Source organism: Sorex araneus, chromosome 2 (genome assembly GCF_027595985.1).
Source record: "Sorex araneus isolate mSorAra2 chromosome 2, mSorAra2.pri, whole genome shotgun sequence".
Lineage (NCBI taxonomy): Eukaryota > Metazoa > Chordata > Mammalia > Eulipotyphla > Soricidae > Sorex > Sorex araneus.
Genome location: NC_073303.1, coordinates 86304338 through 86328730, shown reverse-complemented (window position 1 = coordinate 86328730; position 24393 = coordinate 86304338). Strand labels below are relative to the sequence as shown.

At 38.6% G+C, this 24393-nt stretch overlaps 1 protein-coding gene across 1 annotated transcript in view; it reads right to left on the bottom strand.

The window, feature by feature from the left end:
* CA8 (carbonic anhydrase 8) overlaps positions 1–24393 on the bottom strand; it is a 108026-nt gene that overhangs the window by 20499 nt on the left and 63134 nt on the right. The window contains exons 6-8 of the mRNA XM_004602432.2: positions 21330–21378; positions 18711–18823; positions 797–965 (exon numbers count right to left, since the gene is read on the bottom strand). Coding sequence (XP_004602489.1) covers positions 831–965; positions 18711–18823; positions 21330–21378 — 297 coding nt within the window. The 3' untranslated portion in view covers positions 797–830. The remainder of the gene's footprint in view (positions 1–796; positions 966–18710; positions 18824–21329; positions 21379–24393) is intronic.

The following is a 24393-nucleotide window of genomic DNA, read 5'->3' as shown; positions in this document are numbered from 1 at the left end:
GGTTGCCTACATGCAAGGCAAGCACCCCACCTGCTATTGCTCCAGCCCTATTTTAATCAATAAAGTCACATAGCATATTCAGATTATCAAAAGGGGCTTATTGATCGAACAAGTCACAGGACTTCTGCAACAGGACAAATATTTTAATACCTGCCAGATCTGCTTACACCTACATTTGTTACATCAATATACAAGATGAGCAAATCTACATTAGACAACAAAGATCATCTCTTAGATACACATATTCCCTTTATGCTTCTCCATCATCAGGAGGTAACCAGTAAAATCCCATGGAGTAAATAAAAAATTACTAAAGAGGAACACTATATTACTATTTATCTGCCTCAAGAATCTCTCCTTAAGAAAGCTAACATTAGAAAAAAAAAAAAAAAAGAAAGCTAACATTAGGTGGGCCAGAGCAGGTAGGGCTTTTGCCTTGCATGCAACTGACTCCAGTTCGATTCTGTGTACCCTGTTCTGGTCCCCCAAGCCAGTTAGGAGTGATCCCTGAGCACAGCCAGATGTGGAACAAGAGACAAAGGGGGAAAAAAGAAAGCTAATTTTAGAACAAAACCTGGGAATTAAAGACATGTCTGATGGGAAAATAAGGTAATTAATTTTTCAACATCACCTGAGGTTAAAAAAAATAATTCGTAATAATGCTTGACAGTGTGAACAAAATATTATGAACATGAATTACACTCACATTGCTAAACATTAAAGATTACATAAAGGTAATTTTGCCATAAGTTTCTGTAACTGTGTGCTTCATTCTTCTTATTTAACCTGCACATACCCAGAGGATGACAAAACTTGTTCCTGTTCTCTGGCTACTGAAATGCAGCTCTAATGACTCTGTCACTGAGTGGCTGAGTGGGTCTAAAATTGTCTCCCAAAATCCCATCACAGCCTTCCACAAGTTCTGCCCCCTTAACATGTGTCCTCAGTCTTCGAAATTCTTCAATCTAAAAAGAAAAGCAGGAAAAAATAGATTAATCATTTGCCAGACATTGCAAGGTTGAAGTTTCACAAATGACTTTAAATACATAAATTACAACATTTTTAAAAGAACATTAAACTTAAACTTTAAAAGGAAAAGAGACGGAATCTTTTTTGGGTCTAAAAGTCTACCCACAAAAAAAATGAAGACAACAAAAGATAATTCAATCTCTAAACAATCCAAACAGCCATAGAAACCTGCCAGATTTGTGAAAGCAAACATAATGTGTAACTCTCTCATAAGGCTTTTTTAAAGCTTTTTCTTTTTCCTTAAGCTTACTTGTCCTTAAGCAAGTAAGAGTGAAGAAACAAGAATTTTAAAATGCTTTTCAAGTCTATCCTTATTTAATATATTCAGATGTTACTGTGAGCTAATGCTAATTAGATGCTGTATTCAATAAATTAAGTAACCTTCATCAAAAGACCCTGTCACGTTGCTAGTACTTTGGAGATTACAGATCCAAAGTTTTTCCAAAAATCTTAAAATCAATTCCCTAGCTTAGTAATAATGATTTTCAAGTCCATCTGCCTTTTTCCATGGCATTTCCATGTCCTGTGGCTTCATTACAGGTGATGAGTCGATCCCACAACCCAAAAGGATCGCCGGTTAAAAAATTAACTGCCTATATTAAAATCAGTGGCTCTGCAGACTGACCAAGTTGCACTCCCCAAAACCCTGCCGCTGGACAGACAGAACCTTCTGACAAGTATTTAAGCAAACATGATGAACAGAGGCTCATTCTATTTATTGACTGATTTATCTACAGGGATTGCTGGTGGCTATTTTGTTTAAATGAGGCAACAATCAGGTGATACAGTCTTTATTCCTTATGCAAAAGAAAAAAACTGAAGCTACAGGATGTGAGAACGTATCCAAATTAGCTAGATCTTGCAATTCCAAGTCCACAGGCAATTTTTCCAGCTCCACAACCTCAGCTTCAAAAATTCTTGTCAACTCAATAAGATCTATATCCTGCATACATCCTGCATACATCCCAGGATGTTAAGCAAATGTGATGTGAATTACATCAGTCCACCAAAAGCTCACCATCTGGGAATCAGAGGATTAGATCTACCAAGATTCTTTATAGAGCATGGCACTGAATTATTATTATTCATAAAGTGAAAAGAAGTGACAAAGATAAACTAATTCAAGTCTTCTAATAAAAGTCTAGAAACCCCTAGAGACTCAAGGGCACATAAGGTAGGGGCATAAAACTTCAGAATGAGGGGCTGGAGCAATAGCACAGCAGGTAGGGCATTTGCCTTGCATGTGGCCGACCTGGGTTCGACTCCCAGCATTCCATGTGGTCCCCCAAGCACTACCAGGACTAATTCCTGGATACAGAGGCATAAGCAACCCCGGAGCATCACCAGGTATGACCCAAAAAGCAAATAAATAAATAAATAAATAAATATTTTTTTAAAACTTCAGAATGATATACAAATTTTATATATGAATTTTGCTAGGAAAAGGTCACCTGTTTCTGAGTTGAATTTTCAAGGTTTTACTCCATCTATTCACATACATATTAGATTAGGAAACACTGAGATGGGAAAAAATTAACTGCCTTAATGTTAAAATCAGATTAGAAATCTAATTTTTCAGGTTGTGGATATAACACAGATGTTGGGGGCACATGCTTTGCATGTTCAGGACCCAGCTGAACACCAGCATCACAGAGTCCCCAAAGCACCACCCAAATGTAGATCCAGACACCCCCAGCATCACTAGATGTAGACATAAAGGTGGCCCTCGTAGTCCCCGGCACCACAGGGCCAAGCAGCACTGCATTCTTGGTCCCTAGCAGCAAATCATCTAGCCTGCTGGCTGACTCTGGCTTGGGAGCAGTCTCAGGATTCCCTCAGTATTGCTTGGGAAAACACCCCCAAATAAATAAATCTTGGAAGATTGTATCTTTCCTAATTCCCAAATACAGTTTTATTTGGATAAGACTGATTCTACTGGAATTGTCCATTTTTATATTCCCTTCATGCTGTCTGTATATAGAAGTGCCCATTAGATAATTGAATTAACTGTTTAATTTACTTAATAGCTTTTCCCTAGAATATCTTCTGTCTTAGGTGTTCCTAAAAGAATTAGAATAAGTAGCACCTATGTGTGCTGCAGCTGGCAAATTCTCAGAGGCAAGGCTACATGAAAGTTCCCTGTCAGGATCTATAGAATAAATTTTTTCTTAGTTTTCCTATGGGTTAAGTGCAAAGCAGTCTGGTAAGAGAACTGACCTTCAATTTCTTCGAAAAGAAGACAAAGAAGGGAAAGGCAGTGAGCCCTGCATTGAAAGGCCAGTTCTCATCCTGGCTCTGTCACCCAACACCCAAATGACTAAAGCACCGACCACTATAAACTCAATTTCCACCTATGTACTACAGAGATTATAATAATATCTGCAAGAATTGTGTAAACAAATGAAATTTAAAATAATTCATGAAAATTACTCAGCTTAGTTCCGAGTGATAAACAAAAGCAGCTGTTTGTTGTTGTTGTTTTTTTTTAGGTCAAACCTTCAGCGTTTGGGGTATTTATCAAAATTCTATATGCAAAAGTTTTGGCTGATATTATAAGCCAATTGATGGAGAGTAAATAGAAAGCCCTCTCTCAGCATTCATGGTAGGCGCAATCCTAGGTAATAACTGCAACCTGAATCTATAAAGCAGAAAAAGGTCACTGAGGAGCAATTTGGATGAGGAATTTTTACTGCCTAAATATATTTTAAGAAACACTCCGTTTTGATTGACTTTGAAGCTTGTTTCCAAGCAAGGTTGATTTTTTATTTATGTAATCTGGGCTGAAGATAAATCCTGTCAGCCCCAGGCCCCAGCCTGAAGCACATTCTGTGAAAAAAGCTTCTTCTAGAAGAGAGGATGGAAATCAACGGTCAGTCAGCCTCAAGTCACTGCCTTCTTAGAGAGAACTATTTCACAAGAAATGTTTTTCTCTGATCACAGCAACACTTTGAAAACTTCAAACATCAACAGAGATTGAGGGAAAAAACACGTCTTTCCGAAATGCCATTTTTTTTTCTGAAGTAACCACCTCTCAAAACCCTTTAGTCACTTCAAATGGTTTCAAGTGCATACTGTGCTATCTCACACTGAAATGGGAGTGAGAAATGCGCAGAACAATATTTCAGGACAAAGGTTTTCAAAAAATTCAAATGTCAAGGCAGCACAGAGACTGTTATTATCACTCTTCTTGATACATGTGATTTTGTCATGTTTTAAGGCTACTTTTCTTAAACATGGTATTTGTTTTTAACCAATTTAAAAGGGAGAGAAAGAGAGTCACACATACACACACATACAGAGAGAGACAGAGACAGAGAGATAGAGAGAGAGAGGAGACAGAGATCTAACAGTTCAGAGAGAAACCATAATCTTCTGAAGGTAAGAGCACTGGCTAGCCACTGTCTCTCTCTCAACAGGGCTGTAGTCCAGTTGCTCTCTGACGGTCACTTCAGCCTTCACTGAGTCATGAACCAATTACTCACTCAGAGTTCAGCTTTAAAACTGCTTTCATTATGAGTACGTTTAAAAAGACATTTTCAAGCCTTGAGGGTTGATATTAATTTTAATAGTTTCCAAGTTCCCATGTATATTGTCTAAAAGGAATATTTGATTTCTATTTTGTGCATGACCATGTCAAAAGAAAAAAAGTAATGCTTGAAATGTGTGGTGTTCTCATTGAGAACCCTGTGGTAAACACTCAAATGTATGTACAGTTAATCTAGAACAAAGGGGTGAAATAGAACAAGGAAAGTCTCTTTAACTAATGGTACTGGAATAAGAGAAATAGCTCAACAGGCTGGAATATGTGTTTTGTATGCAGGAGACTATGGTTTAGTCCCTGGCACCAAATGATCCCCAGAGTACCACCTAGAAGAGAAAATCCTAGAGCTTCACTAATCAATACAATAGCCACCAGCCCCAGATGGTCACTGAGAACTAGAGACGTGTTGAGTCTGAACTGAGATGTGCTGAGAATGCAGAAAGTAGGATATAGCACATAGCATGGAAATTAAAATGTAATCTTATTAATGGTTCTTTCATAAATTACATAAAAATTTCTTTTTTGAATATACTGTGTTAAAATATCATGCTCTGCACGAGAGAGCTCTGCATTTGATCCCCAGAACCAAATGGTACTCTGAGCACCATCAGATATGGCTCTTCATATATAGATACGTAAAGAGATATCTACCTATAGATAGAAATCTATAAACAGAAGTAGATATATATTCATTAAATTAATTGTACATGTTTATTTGATGTGTACTGTATCTACTACAAAATTTAATTTCATATATGTGGCTTATATCATCTTTTCATTGAACAACATATATAACATTCTAATTCCGGAATTAGAGTTGAATCCAAATTATACATGCAGACACATGCAGGTAATTAGGTAGGACAATGCTTCTTGTGATAAATGCCTACCCCGGATCTACCTTATCAGTAATACTGAAGTAAGGCACAGCAGTTTCCTTCAGAAGATTCTATTCCATATTCAAATTTAAGAAAATCAGAAACAATGAAACATACAACAAATGTTTCAGGACACCTGAAACAATTTCTAAGGGGCTGGAGCGATAGCACAGCGGTAGGGCGTTCGCCTTTCACGCGGCCGATCCGTGTTAGATTCTTCCGCCCCTCTCAGAGAGCCCGGCAAGCTACCGAGAGTATCGAGCCCGCACAGCAGAGCCTGCCAAGCTACCCATGATGTATTGGATATGCCGAAAACAGTAACAAGAAGTCTCACAATGAGAGACATTACTGGTGCCCACTTGAACAAATCAATGAGCAACGGGATGACAGTGACAGTGACCATGCTGTGTGTAGGTCCTTCTGAGTCTTTGGGGCTAAAGCCTCTCTAGTCTCAGTTGGAGCACAGGAGAAGAAAGGCCTGCTTCTGGGACCTGGGTGGAATCATACATTTCCTGCTATCCAGAGCCAGGGTTGTTACCAAAGGCACAGCCCACGTGATACCAGGTCCTAACTCGAGCTATCACAGCTTTCCAAGTTGCAAGAAATATGGAGTAGGGAAGATGACAAAAAGAAGCAGCAAAATAAAACATGGTTCTCAAAACCCTAAAAACCTCAAATATATATGCACAGAATGATAAGTAAGTAAATATCCAATATCTTTTGTTTCACTGGTAGCATTGTAGCACTGTCGTCCCATTGTTCATCGATTTGCTCGAGCGGGCACCAGTAACGTCTCCATTGTGAGACTTGTTGTTACTGCTTTTGGCATATTGAATTCACCATGGGGAACTTGCCAGGCTCTGCTGTGTGGGCGGGATACCCTCGGTAGCTTGCCGGGCTCTCCGAGAGGGATGGAGGAATCGAATCTGGGTCAGCCAAATGCAAGGCAAAGGCCCTCCCCACTGTGCTATTGCTACAGCCCATTATCTCTCTAGATAAGTGTTAATTATGTGTCTTTATGGTATATATTTTTAAAGTTATTATAATGAAGGTCATGTTTCACTGGTGCTATTCAAAATTAAAAGAAAAAGAAAAAAGTAACAAAGAAAACAATTATATATATACACATAGATATAAAATTTTGAACAGTAAATAAGTTAAGAAATAGTAGTAGTTAAGTAAGGAGAAGCTACCAAAAAAATGATTAAAATAAGCAAGGAAAGTGAAACTTAATGACCAATCCATTTCTCTTCTAGATGTTTTGCTATGTGGTGACATATTTGAAATATGCCATTATATCAAAATACCATATTTTATCAGTTCTGAGCGGTGTTCACATTTTAATGTCTCTCTGAAATCAGAATGTGTTTTACAATTTCAGTTGTCAGATTTGATAAAATTTTGTATTTTTATTCTGCTCTTGTTATCTCATTTCTAAAAATAACAATCCAGGTGAAAAAAGACTTTCACTCTGGTTTTCTAATACACAGATCACAGTATATCTTAAAGTAACTTAATGGTTACAGAGCATAAAAAAATAAAAGAAAATTACACTCATTCAAATCCATTGAATCCTTATTTTCCCCTGAGCATATGGCATGCTAACCAGGAATAATATGAAAAATTCAACTAAGTAGAGGATTCTACTTCCAGATCACAGAATTCATAGTATTCAGAAGATATGAATGTCCCACACTAGGTCTCATTATCATCACTGCACTCTCACAGACTACTGTATTTCACCACATAATAGATGCACCACGTTCTTAAGTAATACTAGCAAAATTTTTAAAAGCATGATGGTCACAACCTGCTTTTCTGGCAAAAATAAATTGTCATAAATTCTGTAATTATTATGCAGTAAAATGTGAATCCGGACATTGCATTCCATAGGAAATGTGCTTTCCTTTACTGTTACTAGTGCAGATAGTCTGCTGGTAGATGATGTATTTCAACAAACCAATTATTTTCATAATAGTACCCTGGAGCCCACTCTGATGGAGGAAAAAACAGTTCTTCGATGAAAGTTTTACATTTCTTAACAGAGCTATGTAGAGATTCCACCTAATTCCTTTTCTTATTTCAGATGTCAGTCGCCTCCTGCCCTTTGTCCCTCTTTCTCTTTAAGGGCAATAATACAGTGTTTGACCATTTTTCTTAGTAGAGACTCTAGAATCACATCCTCTCTGTATGGTTCCTCTCATTTATACTGCCTTTTCTGGTGTTGCTCTACTATCTCTGAAATAATATGCACTGTAACAAAGAAACATTCACGTCGAGGACAGACTCTTTACAGTTACTTTTTCCCCTCAATGACTCTAAATTACATTTAATACACATATATGTGGGCATAATATGTGTGTACATTCTAGCATCACTTCCCTCTGCCCAAATGTTAAAATAAAACTATGTGCTTATAGCACCTAAATCGATTTACTGTGAAGATCTAAGGCTAACAGCTAACTAGAAAATTATTTATTCTCAAGCATTATGAAGATTATTCCTTCCTGTATAAGTTTCCTTGGTGTTGCTTTCCCTTTATAAAAACACAGCTTGATTTTCCGATAATCAAAGAGTATGACTTAGTAAGTCAGACTTTCTCACTTGTCCCTACTCAAAGGGATAGACAAAGTCAGTTTCTCTTTGAAGCTAGTGATTCTCAAAGCCACTATGATTTGTCTCTGGGCAACTGGTAGTAAATCATTGTACAACTCATGTGTGTAGAACATGAGCAAGCATTCATAGTATGGTTCAGTCTAACATCCCCAGTGCCATGCTATTAAGAAATTCTTTTGTGGGGACAAGTGTCTGGGATTTCCCAGGGAACACTCTGGGGCAATACTCAATACAAGGCCCCAGCCACGCAATGCAATGCTGCTCAGACCCAGGAACACTGCAGGGGACCAGGACCACAGTCAGCAGAAGCAGGGTATTCTATATGAAATTCTAATTGGAAATGGAATTTTTTTCAATGTGATTCATAAGGAATAATAACATCATGTTTTCAATACATATATATTTATTGTGATGACAGAAAAAAATTTACTTAAATATTTGATTCATGTTTTAAAATCCCCCCCTAACTAAAGTACTCCTACACAAATGTGATCTAGACCCTGCATGGCTTCTACTTTATCTGCAAGCCTGAGACATCTCCTATGGTTCAACCCCTGGTTAGTACTTTCCTGTCCTTCCTAGAGCTGAGACTGGATGACTACATGAAACTGGCTGGGAAACAAAACAAAAACCCACAAGGGGAACAGGAGAGACGGTACACTGGGTAAGTTGCCTTGCACACAGGCAACTGAGTTCAATCTCCAGCATCCTCTATATTCCCAAACCTGCAGAAGTGATCTCTGAGTACAGAGCCAGGAGTAAGCCTGAAGTACATCTGGGTATGCACCCCCTCCAAAAAAAAAAAAAAAAAAAGCTAGCAAAGAAAACCCACAAGGTCTGTTTTTCCCAGGGAATCTATAAGACTATCAATTTCAGAAAGATTCTTCATTCCTCCACCCTCTGTTCAATTCTCACATCTCTTTACTCAGGAAGGAAGTTACTTCGGCCCATATATTAGATAGGAAACAATAAATGTATTGAATTTTAAATTATTTTTCTAAAGAAAACTTTGAAACTGCTGCTACTTGTCGTGTAAAGAAATCAGTTTATGTAACATGAACAGAGAGTCACATTTGGTACTTTTGGGTATTCTAGTTCCCCCGCACCGTCAATTGGATAGTATTTCCACACACCCACAGTGAGAAGAAAGATGTTCTTTAACAAGCCACCTAGGCATGAATAGAAATATATTTTTAACTCAAAAAAAATACTTTTCTGATATAAACTAGGTGTATGCAGAATCCCTCTGCTCTGGAGGTGGGGAGATAGGGGGGTTGGGGGCCATATTCAGTGGTCCTCGGTGGCTACTCAGGCTGTAAGCTGGGGGATCGCTCCCAGCCGTGCACAGGAAACCACACAGGGTTGGGAGTCACGGGCCCTGATTCTTAGAGTTCACACCTCCCTTGACCTCCAGGCATCACATCAATCTGACTTTTCCTGGTTCTTCAACCATTTCTTGGGGATTCTTCTAATGCAAACCCCTGTCAACTGCAATGTCGAAATTCTGTGTACCTCTTCTTTTCCTTTCCCACTGTGGCCTCAATCAACACACCTGGATATTCTACCCTGTTTTGCATATTCTAATTGTTCAAAGGCATCTCAAATTCTCATTGTTTAACACCATAAAATGAAAGTACTCTCCATATTTTCTCCTTTTTTTCATTCCCTAGTATGTTGAAGAGCAGCATCCTATATTTACCTGTCATCTGGGTCAAAATCCAAGGGTTAAAGATGAGTTCTTACTCCCTATAATCCCTCATAGGGCATCATCACTTACCAAATTCTACTGGGTATATTTCTCTATTACTTCTCAACATGTTTCCTTTCTTACACACCACTAACATAATCTAAACTCACATCCACATCTTCATAATGTCTTGGTCATGTCACTTTCACACAACACTCAAGTTATTCATTTACTTTCAGAAGAAAGTACACCTCACTCCAACACACATCAAGATCCAATGATGAGGGCTGAAGCACTGCTCCGAACCCCAACCACATCTAGAATTTATTTTATTTATTTATTTATTATTTAAATTTATTTATTTTTTAATTAGTGAGTCACAGTGAGGGTACAGTTACAGATTCACACATTTTCGTGCTTGTTTTTCCCTCATACAATGTCTGAGAGCCCATCCCTCCACCAGTGTCCATTCTCCACCACCAATGAACCCAGTATCCCTCCCACCCCCCCAGTCCCATCCCTCCCACCCCACCCCGACTCTATAGCGGGGCTTTCCAATTTGATATCTCTCTTTCCTTTTGGGTGCTGTGGTTTGCAATACGGGTGTTGAGTGGTCATCCTGTTCAGTCTCTAGTCTACTTTCAGCATGCATCTCCCTTCCCGCGCAGGATCTCCAAAATACTATGTACTCCTGAAGGCACAGAGTGTGCTTTTGTCTTTGTGCCTCTGCTGACACTTTCCCTCTGTTGGAAAAGTCTACTAACACCCATGTCAACATCTTTTATCTAGTTTGGAAAAAGTCTATCAGATGGCCAAATCTTATCCAGACACCTTTTCTATGTGATATCACAAGACCATGTATATTTCACATTATGGCACTATGCACATGAAGTTACTGCTTTTACATCTGAACCTCCTTGCCTTCCCCATAGATGGTGAACTCCTGAATGACAGAACAACATCTTAGTGATGCACCACTTTTGGGGCGCAGAGGGATGCTCTCAACAGCACAGTCCAAGGGCTCACTACGAGCTATATTGGACCCAGCAGTACGGGCCTGATGGATCAGTCTGCAGGCACAGCAATGTAGTTCTGCTCCAACCCAGTGTGCTCTAGGGCCACCAAAGCCACAATAAATGGTGCTTAGGGAGACAGTGCCAGGAACCATACATGGGTCCTCATAAATACAAGACAGGTGTTCAAGTTCTCCTACATATATATCACTGTGGCCCTAACCTCTCCACTTAACATCAGTTTCAAGTCTCTTACGCTTCTTCACTCTCCCATTATTTTTCAAAAGTAACTCCCTGAACCTCAAAGATCAGGTTTCTTCCTTATAGTTTCAGGCATGCCTTCCTTAAGTTAATATAATTTTCTACTTCCCCAACTCTAACTTTTGAGTATTGAAACAGTATTTTAATTTTTGTATCCTCTGTATACAGTTAAAATTCATTAAACTATATAAGTGAATGGACAAAAAGTTTCTTGTAAGAACATCTAGATGAATGAACACGAGAAATTCTTATTTGTGATATTAAAATTGTAAAGGTCATAAAATACTGTGATCCAAGTTTATAAAATAATTAAAAGCTGAAGAAACTTAACATGAAACTTTTAATATTAATCAGAAGAAAGGAAATGATAATAAACTGTGAAACAATATTTGCACGCAATGCTCAGTATTGTCTTATAGTCCCAGTTATTATACAATCCTAGATTAAATAAAGGACTAACATCTAAGATTTATAAAGTATTCACAAAGCTCAACAAGAAAAATCCAATAATCCTTTATAAAAATGGAGGCAGGAAGTGAGCAGACACTTCCTCCAACAAAGGAGATATGCATAGCTAGTAGGCATATGAAAAAGTGCTCATCATCACTTATTGTTAGGAAAATGTAAATCAAAACACCACCAAGATATCCCACACCAGTGAGAATGGTATATTAGCAAGAAGTCCGGAAATAACCAAATTCGGCTGTGTTGTGGTGAGAAAGGAATTTTCATTCACTGTTCAGGGTCTCTTCAGATCGTATAAATCTATAATCAATGGTTATAGATCATATAATCTATAATTATCCTTCCATCCTTCTCACAGAGACCAGCAAGATACCAAGAGTATCTCGTCTGGACGGCAGTGCCTGGCAAGCTACCTGTGGCGTATTCAATATGCCAAAAACAGTAACAAGTCTCACAATGGAGACATTACTGGTGCCTGCTCGAGCAAATCAATGAACAACTGGATGGCAGTGCTACAGTGCTACAGACAGTCCAGGATGTCACCTTGGTTCAACCACTATGTAAAGCAATATGGAAATTTTTCAAAAAATGAGTGCTAGAGTGATAGTACAGTGGGTAGGGCATTTGCCTTGCATGCAGATGACCCAGGTTCGATCCCCAGCATCCCTTATGATCCCCCAAGCGCCACCAGGAGTAATTCCTAAGTGCAGATCCAGAAGCAACACCTGAACATCATCAGGAATGACCAAAAAGCCAATAAATAAATTAACAAATAAATAGAGCTCCCATATGACCCAGCAATACCACTTCTTGGCATCTGCCTCAAAACACAAAAACATTAATTCAAAAGGATAAATACAAACCTTTGCTCAATGCACCATTTAGTATAATATTAAAGATATGGAAACAACCCAAATGCCCAACCACAAATGAAGGCCTCAAGAAGTTGTGGTATAATATACACAGTGGAAAATCATGCAGTAATAAAAAAGGATGAAATAGTACAATTTGCTGCTACATGGATGAAACTAGAAGGTATCACACTGAGTGAAGTTAGTCTTAAGTAAAGAGACGGACACAGAATAAACTCTCTCATACGGAGGGTTTAAAGATACACAGTAAAGGAGCAAAAAAGTGCTAAAGGTAACAAAACAGAAGACATAAGAACTGAGTCTGAAAGTTGAGCATGACCATCGGGACACTGGTTAAAGGAAGTGGGTGCTCTGGTATGGGTGCAGCGTTGGAATGACATTTGTGTGAACTCTCATTATTGTTAATCATAGCATCTTGTGGAAGGAGGGGAGGGAGCATGGATTCACAGTGAAAGGTTGATATGTGATGAGATATTTAAAACTAAAAGGACAGTAAAGGGCACAACCTGCTATAATGGTATTAGAAGTCATGGTATGTAAAAATCCCTGAACCCTATTCAACTATTTTTTAAAAATGTAGTTGTACTTCGCAAGACAACATGCAGAAACTTGAGGTAACTATGCAAAAGGAAATCAAGAAGTAAAAGATAATTATCTAATGGTTTCACTTAGATTTAAAATATAAGTAACTGAAGCAAAACTGGCCATAGAGAATAAAAATAACTCTTGGACTACAAAAACAAAACCAAAAAAGAAAAAAAGAAATGTAAAGTAAAGAAATAGCAGTTATCAAGTGAAAAGGAGAAAGGAAGTGGAAGAAACAGTACGGAAGTAATTTTTAACAATGGATGGCCCTGGAAAATTTGTGTCAAGTTCAGTCAGATTTATACAAATACAGCAAAATGAAGCTGTGCCCCAAATTCTTACAGTATTGTAAACCTAAATAAAATTTTTATTTAAAAAGTAAAATAAATTTTGAGGTAGGCGGGGGTGGAAGCCAAGGATAGAGCTACATGGGACCAGTGGGTCCCAGGCACGGGATAACCCCACTTCCGGGTTCAAGCTGAAAGGACCTAATACCTCCAGTTACAGGCCAGAGGCCCAATGGAAGTGGCTTCTTTGAGTTAATGTCTTCCTCTATATCCCATAATAACACAAATTAGCCTCTTATATGGGTCTTATCACCAAAATCACATTAGAACAATAATTCATTAGCCCCTACCTCAATTAACATTACACCAAAACCACAAAAGTAACGTGAGCACAAAAATCCAAACTGCACCTATCACAATGGTAAAGCAATGCAGAAACCCATCAGGCTTAATGAGTAAAGAAGTTAACCCAGATGACCCAACGAGTAATAATAAACTATCTAACCTCTCTGATAAGAAATTTAGAATGGAGCTATTTAAGGATGCATATGGAGCTAAAAGAAACAATGGAACACACTGCTAATAAAATACAAGAGGATATAAGAGCAGAAAAGAGGAAAATACAAAGAAAATCACAAACAGAAATGACAGATCTGAAAAGCCTGCCAGGAGAAATGAAAAACTCAGTGGAAGGATGAAGCAGCAGAGTAACAGCTGCTGAGAACAGAATCAGTGAGCTCCAAGATGAGGTTCAGAGGATCTCCAGACAACAGCAGAAGATAGAAAAGAGGCTCAAATTAGATCAACAGATCGAAAGAGAACATTTGGATAAATTCAAGAAGAAAAACATAAGAATCATTGGGGTACCAGAGGAGCAGGAAGAAAACCTGGATGAAGAAACAACTGTCAAAGCCATCACTGCTGAAAAATTCTCAGAGCTGAAGGGGACATTCACCCAGATCCATGAGGCCCAGAGAGTACCAGCTAAAATAAATCTAAACAGAAACACTCCACAACATATCCTAATCAGAATGATGAAAATTTTAGATAGAGATAGAATACTGAAAGCAGCAAGATCAAAGAAGGATATGGCTTACAAAAGAGAATCCTTAAGATGTACAGCAGACTTATCTGATGAAACCCTCAGGGCCCGAAGACAGTGGTGGGATATAGCGAAAGGAAATCAATGAAATAAACACCTCACCAAGAATACCTTATTCAGACAGACTCTCATTCACAGCTTCACAGATCAAGAACAACTCAGGCATTTCATAGAAACAAAACCAATGTTACAAGAAGACTAAATGAGCTACTTAAAGATAAAACAATCCCACAAGCACCAAAACTCCCATATAAAGATGGCACAAATCCCCATCATAATTATCTCTCTCAATATCAATGGACTAAATGTATCAATAAGAGGCACGAGTGACAGGATGCACTAAAAATTGAACCCAACATTCTGCTGCCTATAAGAAACACATCTGAACCATCAAAGCAAACACAGACTCAAAGTCAACGGTTGGAAAACAATTCTCCACGCAAACAACTCCCTCAAAAAAGCATGCCCATAGTAGTATCAGACCACATAGACTTCAGACTGAAGAAGGTTATAAAAGACAGTAAAGGTCATTCCTTATTGATCAAGGGATCCTTACACCAGGAAAAACTCACACTCCTAAATGTATATGCACCTAATGAGGGGACAACAAAATGCTTAAAGCAATTGCTAATAGACTTGAAGAAGATCATTGATAGTGACACAATAATAGTAGGAGATTTTAACACTGCTTTGTCACCTCTCAATAGATCAACCAGACTAAACTCAGAAAGGAAATACTTTACTTGAGAGAAGAAATGGAAGGGAAAGAGTTAGTGGATAGATAGATAGATAGATAGATAGATAGATAGATAGATAGATAGATAGATAGATAGATAGACAGGTAGATAGATCACCGTATCACTGTATCACTGTTATCCCGTTGCTCATTAATTTGCTCGAGCAGGCACCAGTAATGTCCCCATTGTAAGATTTGTTGTTACTGTTTTTGGCATATCGAATATGCCACAGGTAGCTTGCCAGGCTCTGCCATGAGAGCGGGATACTCTCAGTAGCTTGCTCGGCAGCTCTCTGAGAGGGATAGAGGAATAGAACCCCTGCGTGCAAGGCAAACAACCTACTCACCCACTGTGCTATCACTCCAGCCCATATACATATATTTTTAATATATTTATTTATATTTATATATATGTACATATGTATATGTGTGTGTGACTTTTCATCCTCAAAAGGCTGAATGCACATTCTTCTCCAGTGCACATGGGACATTCTCCAAGAAAGACCACATGCTGGGCCACAAAACGTACCTCCATAAAATTAAGAGGATAGAAAATGCATCAACTATCTTTTCAGACCACGAGGCACTGAAAATAGAAGTGAATTAGACCAAGAAGCGGAGAATCTAATCAAACACATGAAAATTAAACAACCCACTACTCAACAAGTAAGGAAGTCAAAGAGGAAATCAAAAGATTTCTGGAAACAAATGAGAATAAAGACACAAGCTACCAGAACTTGTGGGCCACAGCAAAAGCAGTGTTAAGAGGAAAGTTTATATCTCTGCAAGCATTCATTAAGAATGAAGAAAGAGCATACATAAATAATTTAACCACACAGATTAAGATCTTAGAAAGTGATCAACAAAAGGAACATAAACCAGGCAGGAGGAAGAAAATAATAAAAGTTTGATTAGAAATTAATGAGACAAACTCTAAAAAACAACCAAATGATCAATTAAATCAAAAACTGATTCTTTGAGAAAATAAACAAGATAGATAAACCACTAGCAAGACTCACAAAGAATGAGAAAGAACCCTAATAAACAGAATCAGAAATGAAAAGGGAGACATCACAACAGAAACCACAGAAATTCAAAGCTATGCCACGAAACAAGAAAACCTCAAATAAATGGACAAATTATTGGATTTCTATAGTCTCCCAACATTGAACCAAGAGGGTTTGTAATACTTGAACAGACCTATCACCATCAAGGAAACTGAAACAGGTAATCAAAAGTCTCAAAAAAAACAGAAGACCTGGCTCAGGTGGATTCACTAGTGAATTCTTCTAAACCTTTAAAGAGGACCTACTTCCAATCCTTCTCAAATTTTTCCAGAAAACTGAAGAATTAGAAACACTTCCAAACAGTTTCTATGAGGCAAATATCCCCCTAATACCAAACGCAGAGAGAGACACCACCAAAAAGAAAATTACAGGCAGATAACCCTGATGAACATAGAAGCCAAGATCCTCAACAAAATCCTAGCAAATAGAATCCAATCACTCATTAGAAAACTCATACACCATGGCCAAGAAGGATTCATCCCAGATCATTTAAAACTTGCAAGCAAGCCAATTAACATAATACAACGGATCAGTAAAAGAAAAGATAAAAATCATATTATCATATCAATAGATGCAGAGAAAGCATTTGACAAGATCCAGTACCCATTCATGATTAAAAAAAATAAAAAAAAACCTCTCAACAAAGTGGGAATTGAAGGAACTTTTCTCAGTATAGTTAAAGCCATCTACTACAAATCCACATCAAACATTATTCTCAGTGAGGAAAAACTAAAAGCCCCTCTAAGATGGGGACAAACAAGTTTGCCCACTGTCGCCACTTACATTCAATACAGTACTGGAAGTAGTTGCCATTGCAATTAGGCAAGACAAAGATGTCAAAGCCATCCAGATAGGAAAGGAAGAGGTCAAGTTATCACTATTTGCAGATAATATAATACTATAGTTAGAAAATACTAAGGACTCTACAGAAAAGCTCCTAAAAACAATAGGTTTGTATAGCAAAGTGACAGGTTACAAAATTAATACCCAAAAGTCAATGGCTTTCCTAGATACATATAATGAAAAAGAGAGTATTATACTGCGTGAAATGATTCACAAAGAGAGGAGCAGACATAGAATGACTGCACTCATTTATGGAATATAAAATAACACAGTATGAGACAACTGCCAAGGACAATAGAGACAAGGGCCAGGAAGATTGATCTAGGGTCAGAAGCCTTCCTCATGAGTTGGGGGAGAAAGCAGTTGAGATAGAGAAGGGACCACTAAGTCAATGATGATTGGAGAGATCATATGGGATGGGAGATGTGTGTTGAAAATAGACAAAGGACCAAACATGACGGCCTCTCAGCATCTATATTATGAACCATAATGCCCTAAAGTAGACAGAGAGTAAGAAGGAAACTGTCTGCCATAGAGGCAGGGGGTGGTATGGAATTGGGGTCGGGGGAATGATACTGGGGACATTGGTGACGGGAAAGCTACACTGGTGAAGGGATGGGTGTTCAACCATTGTATGACTGAAACTCAATCATGAAAGCTTTGTAATTCTATCTCATAGTGATTTAATTAAAAAATTTTTTAAATAAAATAAAGTTTAAATGGGAAGATTTTAAGGGCAAAGACAAACAAAAGACTTAGTAAGCTCAAACTTATTTTAAAATGATAAGTGAAATAATAAATGCTGATAAAAAGAGATTTATTTATTTAAAATATTCTTGAGGCTCATTATAAAGACAAATATTGCATCTAAATACCTTCTTAAGTTATACTGAAGGAAAATAACATTAAAAGCTTTTTTATGATAGCAAAATAATTGTTTAAACACAAAATAATGGTGTTAAATAGCATATAATTCACCTTAGTGCTCCCACACATTACATTAGCACCTAGAGCACCTAAGCACAATTCAGGGCAGGAAGGAAATGATCAAGAGAGGGGCTAAAGAATAATCAAGAAGCTGGAGCAATAGCACAGTGGGTAGGGTGTTTGCCTTGCACTCGTCGGACCCGGGTTCGATTCCCAGCATCCCATGTGGTCCCCTGAATACCGACGGGGGTAATTCCTGAGTGCAGAGCCAGGAGTAACCCCTGTGCACCACCAGGTATGACCCGAAAAGCAAAAGATAAAAAAGAATAATCAAGACATTTCCAGGGCATTCTTCCTAGCTCCCTCACCCCTCTAAATCAGAATATTCTGTGCAAGCACAAGAAATTATTAGAAAGCCTTTGTGTAATTTACAGAAATAACCAGTGTTCTCAATTGACTTCCAAAACCTCTCAACACCTGATGCCTAGTGATACCCACATTTAAAAATAAAAATCACTCTAGACTCATAAAAAGCCTATTTTCAAAACTAGTTTAATAGCTCTATTTACTCTATAAAAAAACAGTTTTGAAAATGCACATCATAAATGATGGCTAGGTTTTTTTTTTAATCCTTGACCTTTCAATTGCTTTCAGTGGTTCAAGACATTTAACTTTCATCTGAAAAGATGTGGCTGAACTAAAGGGAGCTAAAACATAAAACAGACATTTCCCTTTCACAGAAACAATATGTAACCTTTAACTTGTAACTGCATGTTGGATGATTTAAAGCACTGCACTCACCTGTAGCTGGGATATGGTTAAAGGGTATCGGAATAGTATCCAGGTAACACCTTCACTGCAAGGTGGAATAGTCAGAGAGCCTTCATAGACCCAGTAATCCCGCAGCAGGGGGTCTGTGCAAACACAGGGACAAGCACAAAAATGCAAGTTAATGAACAATAATCTGAACCCTCCAATGATGATCTTCAAAATTACAGACTTCAGGTAGTATTGCTTAGATGATGTTATTTTTTTATTTTTTTAATTTTATTGAATCAGCGTGAGATAGTTACAAGCTTTCATGTTTGAGTTACAATCTCACAATGATCAAACACCCATCCCTCCACCAGTGCACATTCCCCTAGATGATGTTATTTTAAAGTAAGAACCTCATATATGTAGTGCTTGTTTTTAATTTTAATATTTTTTAATTCAGCATATCCCAAAATGATCATGTCCGTATATAATTAATGAGTATTCCGTAACATTAATCATATGTTTTATTAAACTAGACACCATAAAATTAATCAATAAAAATAAAGTAAACTCTTAATTATTTATTGTGATTTCTAATGATGGTTCACTGTACATTCATTGTAGGCAAATCAAGACCGTTACTTAAAGAGAAATATAAGCTTAGTCTTTTGGTTTTTTAAAAATATTTACCTGACTTTCTAAGTATTTTACATGAACTCATTCAGTGTCTAGAAGAAACTAGTGTTATATGTCCTATTATTAGTCCCTTTTAGGGACAAATGGAGACGTTACTGGAGCCCGTTCAAGCAAATCAATGAACAGTGGGATGAAAGTGATACAGTGATACAGTGATACAGTGACAATAAAATCACAGAGGGTTGTAAAATTTGCTCAAGGTTACTCAGCTAAATTACTGGAAGAACCAGAATTTGAATCCAAAAAAGTTTGGATTCAAAGTCTGTTTTTTAAAAATCTATTTATTATTGTTGTTGTTGTTGTTTTTAGGGCCACATCTGACAGTGTTCAGAGCTTACTCTTGGTTTTGTGCTCAGAAATCTCTCCTGGCAGTGCTCAGGGGAACACAGGTGGTATCAGGGATCAACCCCAGGTCAGCAGACTCCCTGTACTGTGTCTCTGGTCCTCTAAGTCTATGGTTTAAAGTACCTTATTTTAGCTACCTATTCCTTACTAATTCAACAGCACAATGTTAAGATTGTCTTTAAATGACAGGAACAAAGAAATTGTTCTAATGGAACTTTCATTTTGCCTTATGGGAATTCAGGATTAAATAAAATGGGTACAAATTCAACATATGACAAAAGCTGATTTATTGTAAAAAAACTAATGTAAAAAGTAGAAGATACAATGCAACCTATTTGGTTTTATTTAAAACATCAAGTAACAGCATATTTATTTTTTCCCCACTAGCTTTTGGGTTTTTTTTGTTTTAATTTTAATTTTTTATTTTATTGAATCACTGTGAGATATTGTTACAAGCTTTCATGTTTGAGTTACAATCACACAATGATCAAGCACCCGTCCCTCCACTAGAGCACATTCCCCACCACCAATATCCCCAGTATGTCTCCCCTTTCCAACTCTCCCCCTGCCTCCATGGCAGACAATATTTCCCATACTCTCTCTCTACTTTGGGGCATTATGATTTGCAATACAGATACTGAGAGGTCATCATGTTGGTCCTTTATCTACTTTCAGCACACATCTTCCATCCCAACCGATTTCTCCAACCATCATTTTCTTAGTGACCCCTTCTCTATTCCAGCTGCCTTCTCCCCCGCCCCCCAACCCCTTCTTCATCAGGCAGGCGTCCAACTATGGAGCAATCTTCCTGGCCCTTGTATCTACTGTCCTTGAGTGTCAGTCTCATAACAGCATATGTTGAAACAGAGAAATGTGAAAGAAAAATCTTTATTCAAAAGTCTTTTTTTTTCCTTTTTGTTTCTTTTTTGGTTTTTTTTCCTTTTTCGTTAAAAAAAAGTCTTAATTATAAATTATACTTAAATGTTTTGTGCGATCAGACATCACATCTCGCTGGCAATGTTTGGGGTACCATGTGGGATACCAGGGATCAAACACAAGTTCTTGACATATAAGGCAAGTATGCTATCCACTGTACGAGGCTTAAGCCCTCAATATTCTGACTGCTTTGTGCATAATAATTCTTACCTGTCCAGGTATCCCTAGGCAATATATGTAAACAAAAGAATGGTTACAAAGGGTTAGTTTATAAAATTAGACCTAAAATTAATTTTACTTGAGATAAGAATTTCACTGATTAACTTTAAATGCCAAGACTACACTATTATGCTTTATTTTTGGTTTTGTTATTTTTTTAAATCCCAGGATTGAACTTAACACCTCATTTTGCAAAGTATGCATTCAGCCACGCAGCTCCAACCCCTAGGCAGAGGTAGAAATGTTTACAAATGATAATCTTTTTACTCCTAATGGAAAGCTTATCATTTCCAAAGGTTTACTCCAATGCTTGGAGCCATCTGAAACTGGCACATTATGGAGAGATTAAAAGAGGTAAAGAAACTGTAAAAACCAATAATATATGTAGTCAGATGTACTATAAGGAAAAAGGGAACTCCTATGCACCATGAAAATATACTTGGCGTTCTGGTAAATGTGAATACTCACCTGGTAACAACGTGTTAGGATTAAAGCAGGGAATTGTCTTGGACTTCCCCTGAAAAAAGAAAAACAGTGTACCCTACGTTAACCTAATATTTTTAAGTTTTAAAATAAAAAACACTAATACCAAAACTCCAGGATGAGGCCTATCCTGACCCCCAGAGATTTTCAGGTGCCTCATTCTCTTCTGGAAGAACCAGCAATGATCAGTCTCTAAAAGTTCTCCCTTCTCTGGGTGTATGGCTCTTTTCTTCAGAAGTGTAGTTTGGTTTTCTCTATAATTCTTGGTGTGAAACTTAACATTTGTCTGTCTAGTGGCTTTCTGCCTCATGTCAACTACTTTTCCATGCCTATCTTAAAGCCTTGATGCACAACACCCAAAACCTGGCCTAGGAAATTCTTTCCTCCTGCTCCTTTGAGTTCAGCCCCTTGTCTTCTTGGTATTACAACCCAATTTATTGACTTGTCTCATCTGAGTCTAATAACATGGGCTGGATCAACACTGGATACATTCTGCTTCTAGAGAAGACATCTGTCACTTGGACCAAAAACAAACAAAGAAATCAACTTTTCAATCAAAGTCACTTAATTTTCAGAAATGTAGAGACTTTTCTCAGGCTAGACTTAAATTTCACAGAAAACAACTGTCCTTTTATTTAATAATTTGCATTCCACAGCCACTATTTTATTTCTTTTTGATTTGGGGCTACACTCGGCAATGCTCAGGAGTTACTCAGGCAATGCTGGGGGGACTATATGGGATGTTGGGGATTGAGCCTGGTTTGGCCATGCAAAGAAAGCACCCTACCTGCTTTTCTATCACTCCACACACCCCCCACCACATACACACAATCACAATTTTTAATAATGCCAGACTTAGAGGCTGACTTAGAGGCAGATGGGACTTAAACCTCTTTAATTATGTAAATAAGAAACAACATTCCTGCACTAACTCTCAGCCTTTTGCTTAGAGAGACTCTGGCATATGAAAGAATCCAGTTTATTTGCCTCTCACCATCCTCCTGCATTCCACAATGACTTATATTCGATTAACTGAAAAAATGAAGGAAAATTTCTCAGGCTATTCCTAGTGGGGAAATGGCCTCATTGCCTTTTGATTAGCTGTCCCTCAGGCAGCCTAGGAAATGACCTCTCACCTTAGAGCAGTCTGCTTTACCTGATAAGAGCATTTCTGTGTGCCCTAAGACCGGAGGCCACCAGTACCTGCTGGCCCAGATGAATTTACCCTGACAAAGTGGGTGATGGTGAATGTTGGCTTCGCTATGGGATTCCGAAGGTGGGGGAAGCTGAGGCTGAAGGAGAGCAGGGGATGGGACATGGGTGGGATCAGAGAAGCTCCGGTCATGCAGGCGTGGCCTGCCTCCTAACCTGTAAGATGACATTACTTTGTCCTCTCCCCCCTTGCCACAAGGAGCTTGTCCCAGTTTTTCCTGGAGTTTAGGCTCACCCCAGTCTCACCCATCAAGGTGTTCCCGAATCTCCCCCATCCCTTTGTTTAGCTGTAATCACTTCTCTATGCTCTCTTCCCTAAAAAGAGTTAATCAGCTTCTCCCCCTAATCTGACTCTGCTAATTTGTAAGGTCAGACCTTCCTAGGATACTGAACTTATATTATAAGTTAATATTGCCTTTCTCCTCCTCTTATCCCTTTTGAATAATTTACTTTAAAGCAATGTCCTTTTTGTATAGACACAAAAAGACAATATTATGCTTTTGTAACTTGGGACTTAATTGGCTTCGAATATTATTCATTCCCGGGCATCTGCTTTCTCCACTTAAGCCTCAGTTGCCCTCAGTTCCTAGCACCCGAAAAGCAGGGTCCTGACGAGGGACGGGACGGACCCTGGGCCAGCAGTGAGTTATGTGCTACCCTGGCATCGAGATGGGCCTGGCCAAAGTGCCTAATTCTTAACTATAAGTTAAGAGCTTGATCATAGACAAATGCTGCCATGATCCAAAAGTAATGACAAGACGAGGACCCTGCTAGGGATAGGAAAGTCTGATTTGGCCTGAGCACTGTAGTCTGAGATTGAGATGGCCCCAGGAGAGCTATTCTATAAGCCTTAATGCATTTCTTATTGTGTCCATATAAAATGATTAATATTATGAATTCTTATATGTTTGCTGGATGAAGAGAGGAGAAACACACTCATGGGACTCCACCCTTGGGTGGATCCTCCTGCTGAAAAAGAATCAGTCCTAGGAGAAGCATCTCTTGAGGGAAAGGAACCTCACCCCTATTGATGGTGACCACATCTATGTGTACACCCTAACCCCCTCATGCTGGGGGGATTTAACTAGGCTGTAAGAGTGGGTTGGGGGGCCAGATCCACAGATCCAGAGAGAGATCCAGAACCGGGAGAGAAGCAGAGAGAGAGAGAATGAAATAAACTGATCCAGCAAGCAGTTTGACCTTCTTCCTTCCATCACCTGCCCTTGACCGACAGCACACACAGCGGTTCCAAGAGCACCGAACGTAGGCCCTGAAACAGAGCCACTCGGAGAGTCCGAGAGTGCACACGCCCCTTGGTGTGCCTTAGTTTTTTACACTAACCCACCCTAATAAAAATCTCTGGACATCAAGGCTAGGGTGAGCTTCCCTCCTGCACCTCACTTTGCTGGGAAAATCAGCTGCTACCCCCCACAGGGCTTCTCTGGAAAGGAAGGCCAAGAAGCTTGCTTTCTCCTGGACTCAGACCCTTGTCCCTGTGCTGACTTTTGTGAAGATGGGGGCACCTATCAAGCATTTCTAGGGGAGCACAGGAGTAACTCTCGGGAATTCAAGGGTGCCCCTCAGGCCTCCAGTGCCATGACCATCAGGGCCGTGCTAGTGGCACTCGGGAGCCAAACTTGGTGGTACTCAAGGAACGATCACCAAGGTTACACCTGGTTAAGCTCAGGGAACACACAGAGCCACTGAACTGGGATTCTATGCAGGCAAGAAAGTATGTGTCTTAGCCCTTGCACGGTTGTCCCAGTCCTGTGTACTGATTTGTTGTTCTTATTTGTTTTATTTGGGGACCACACCCAGCAGTGCTCAGGGCTTACTC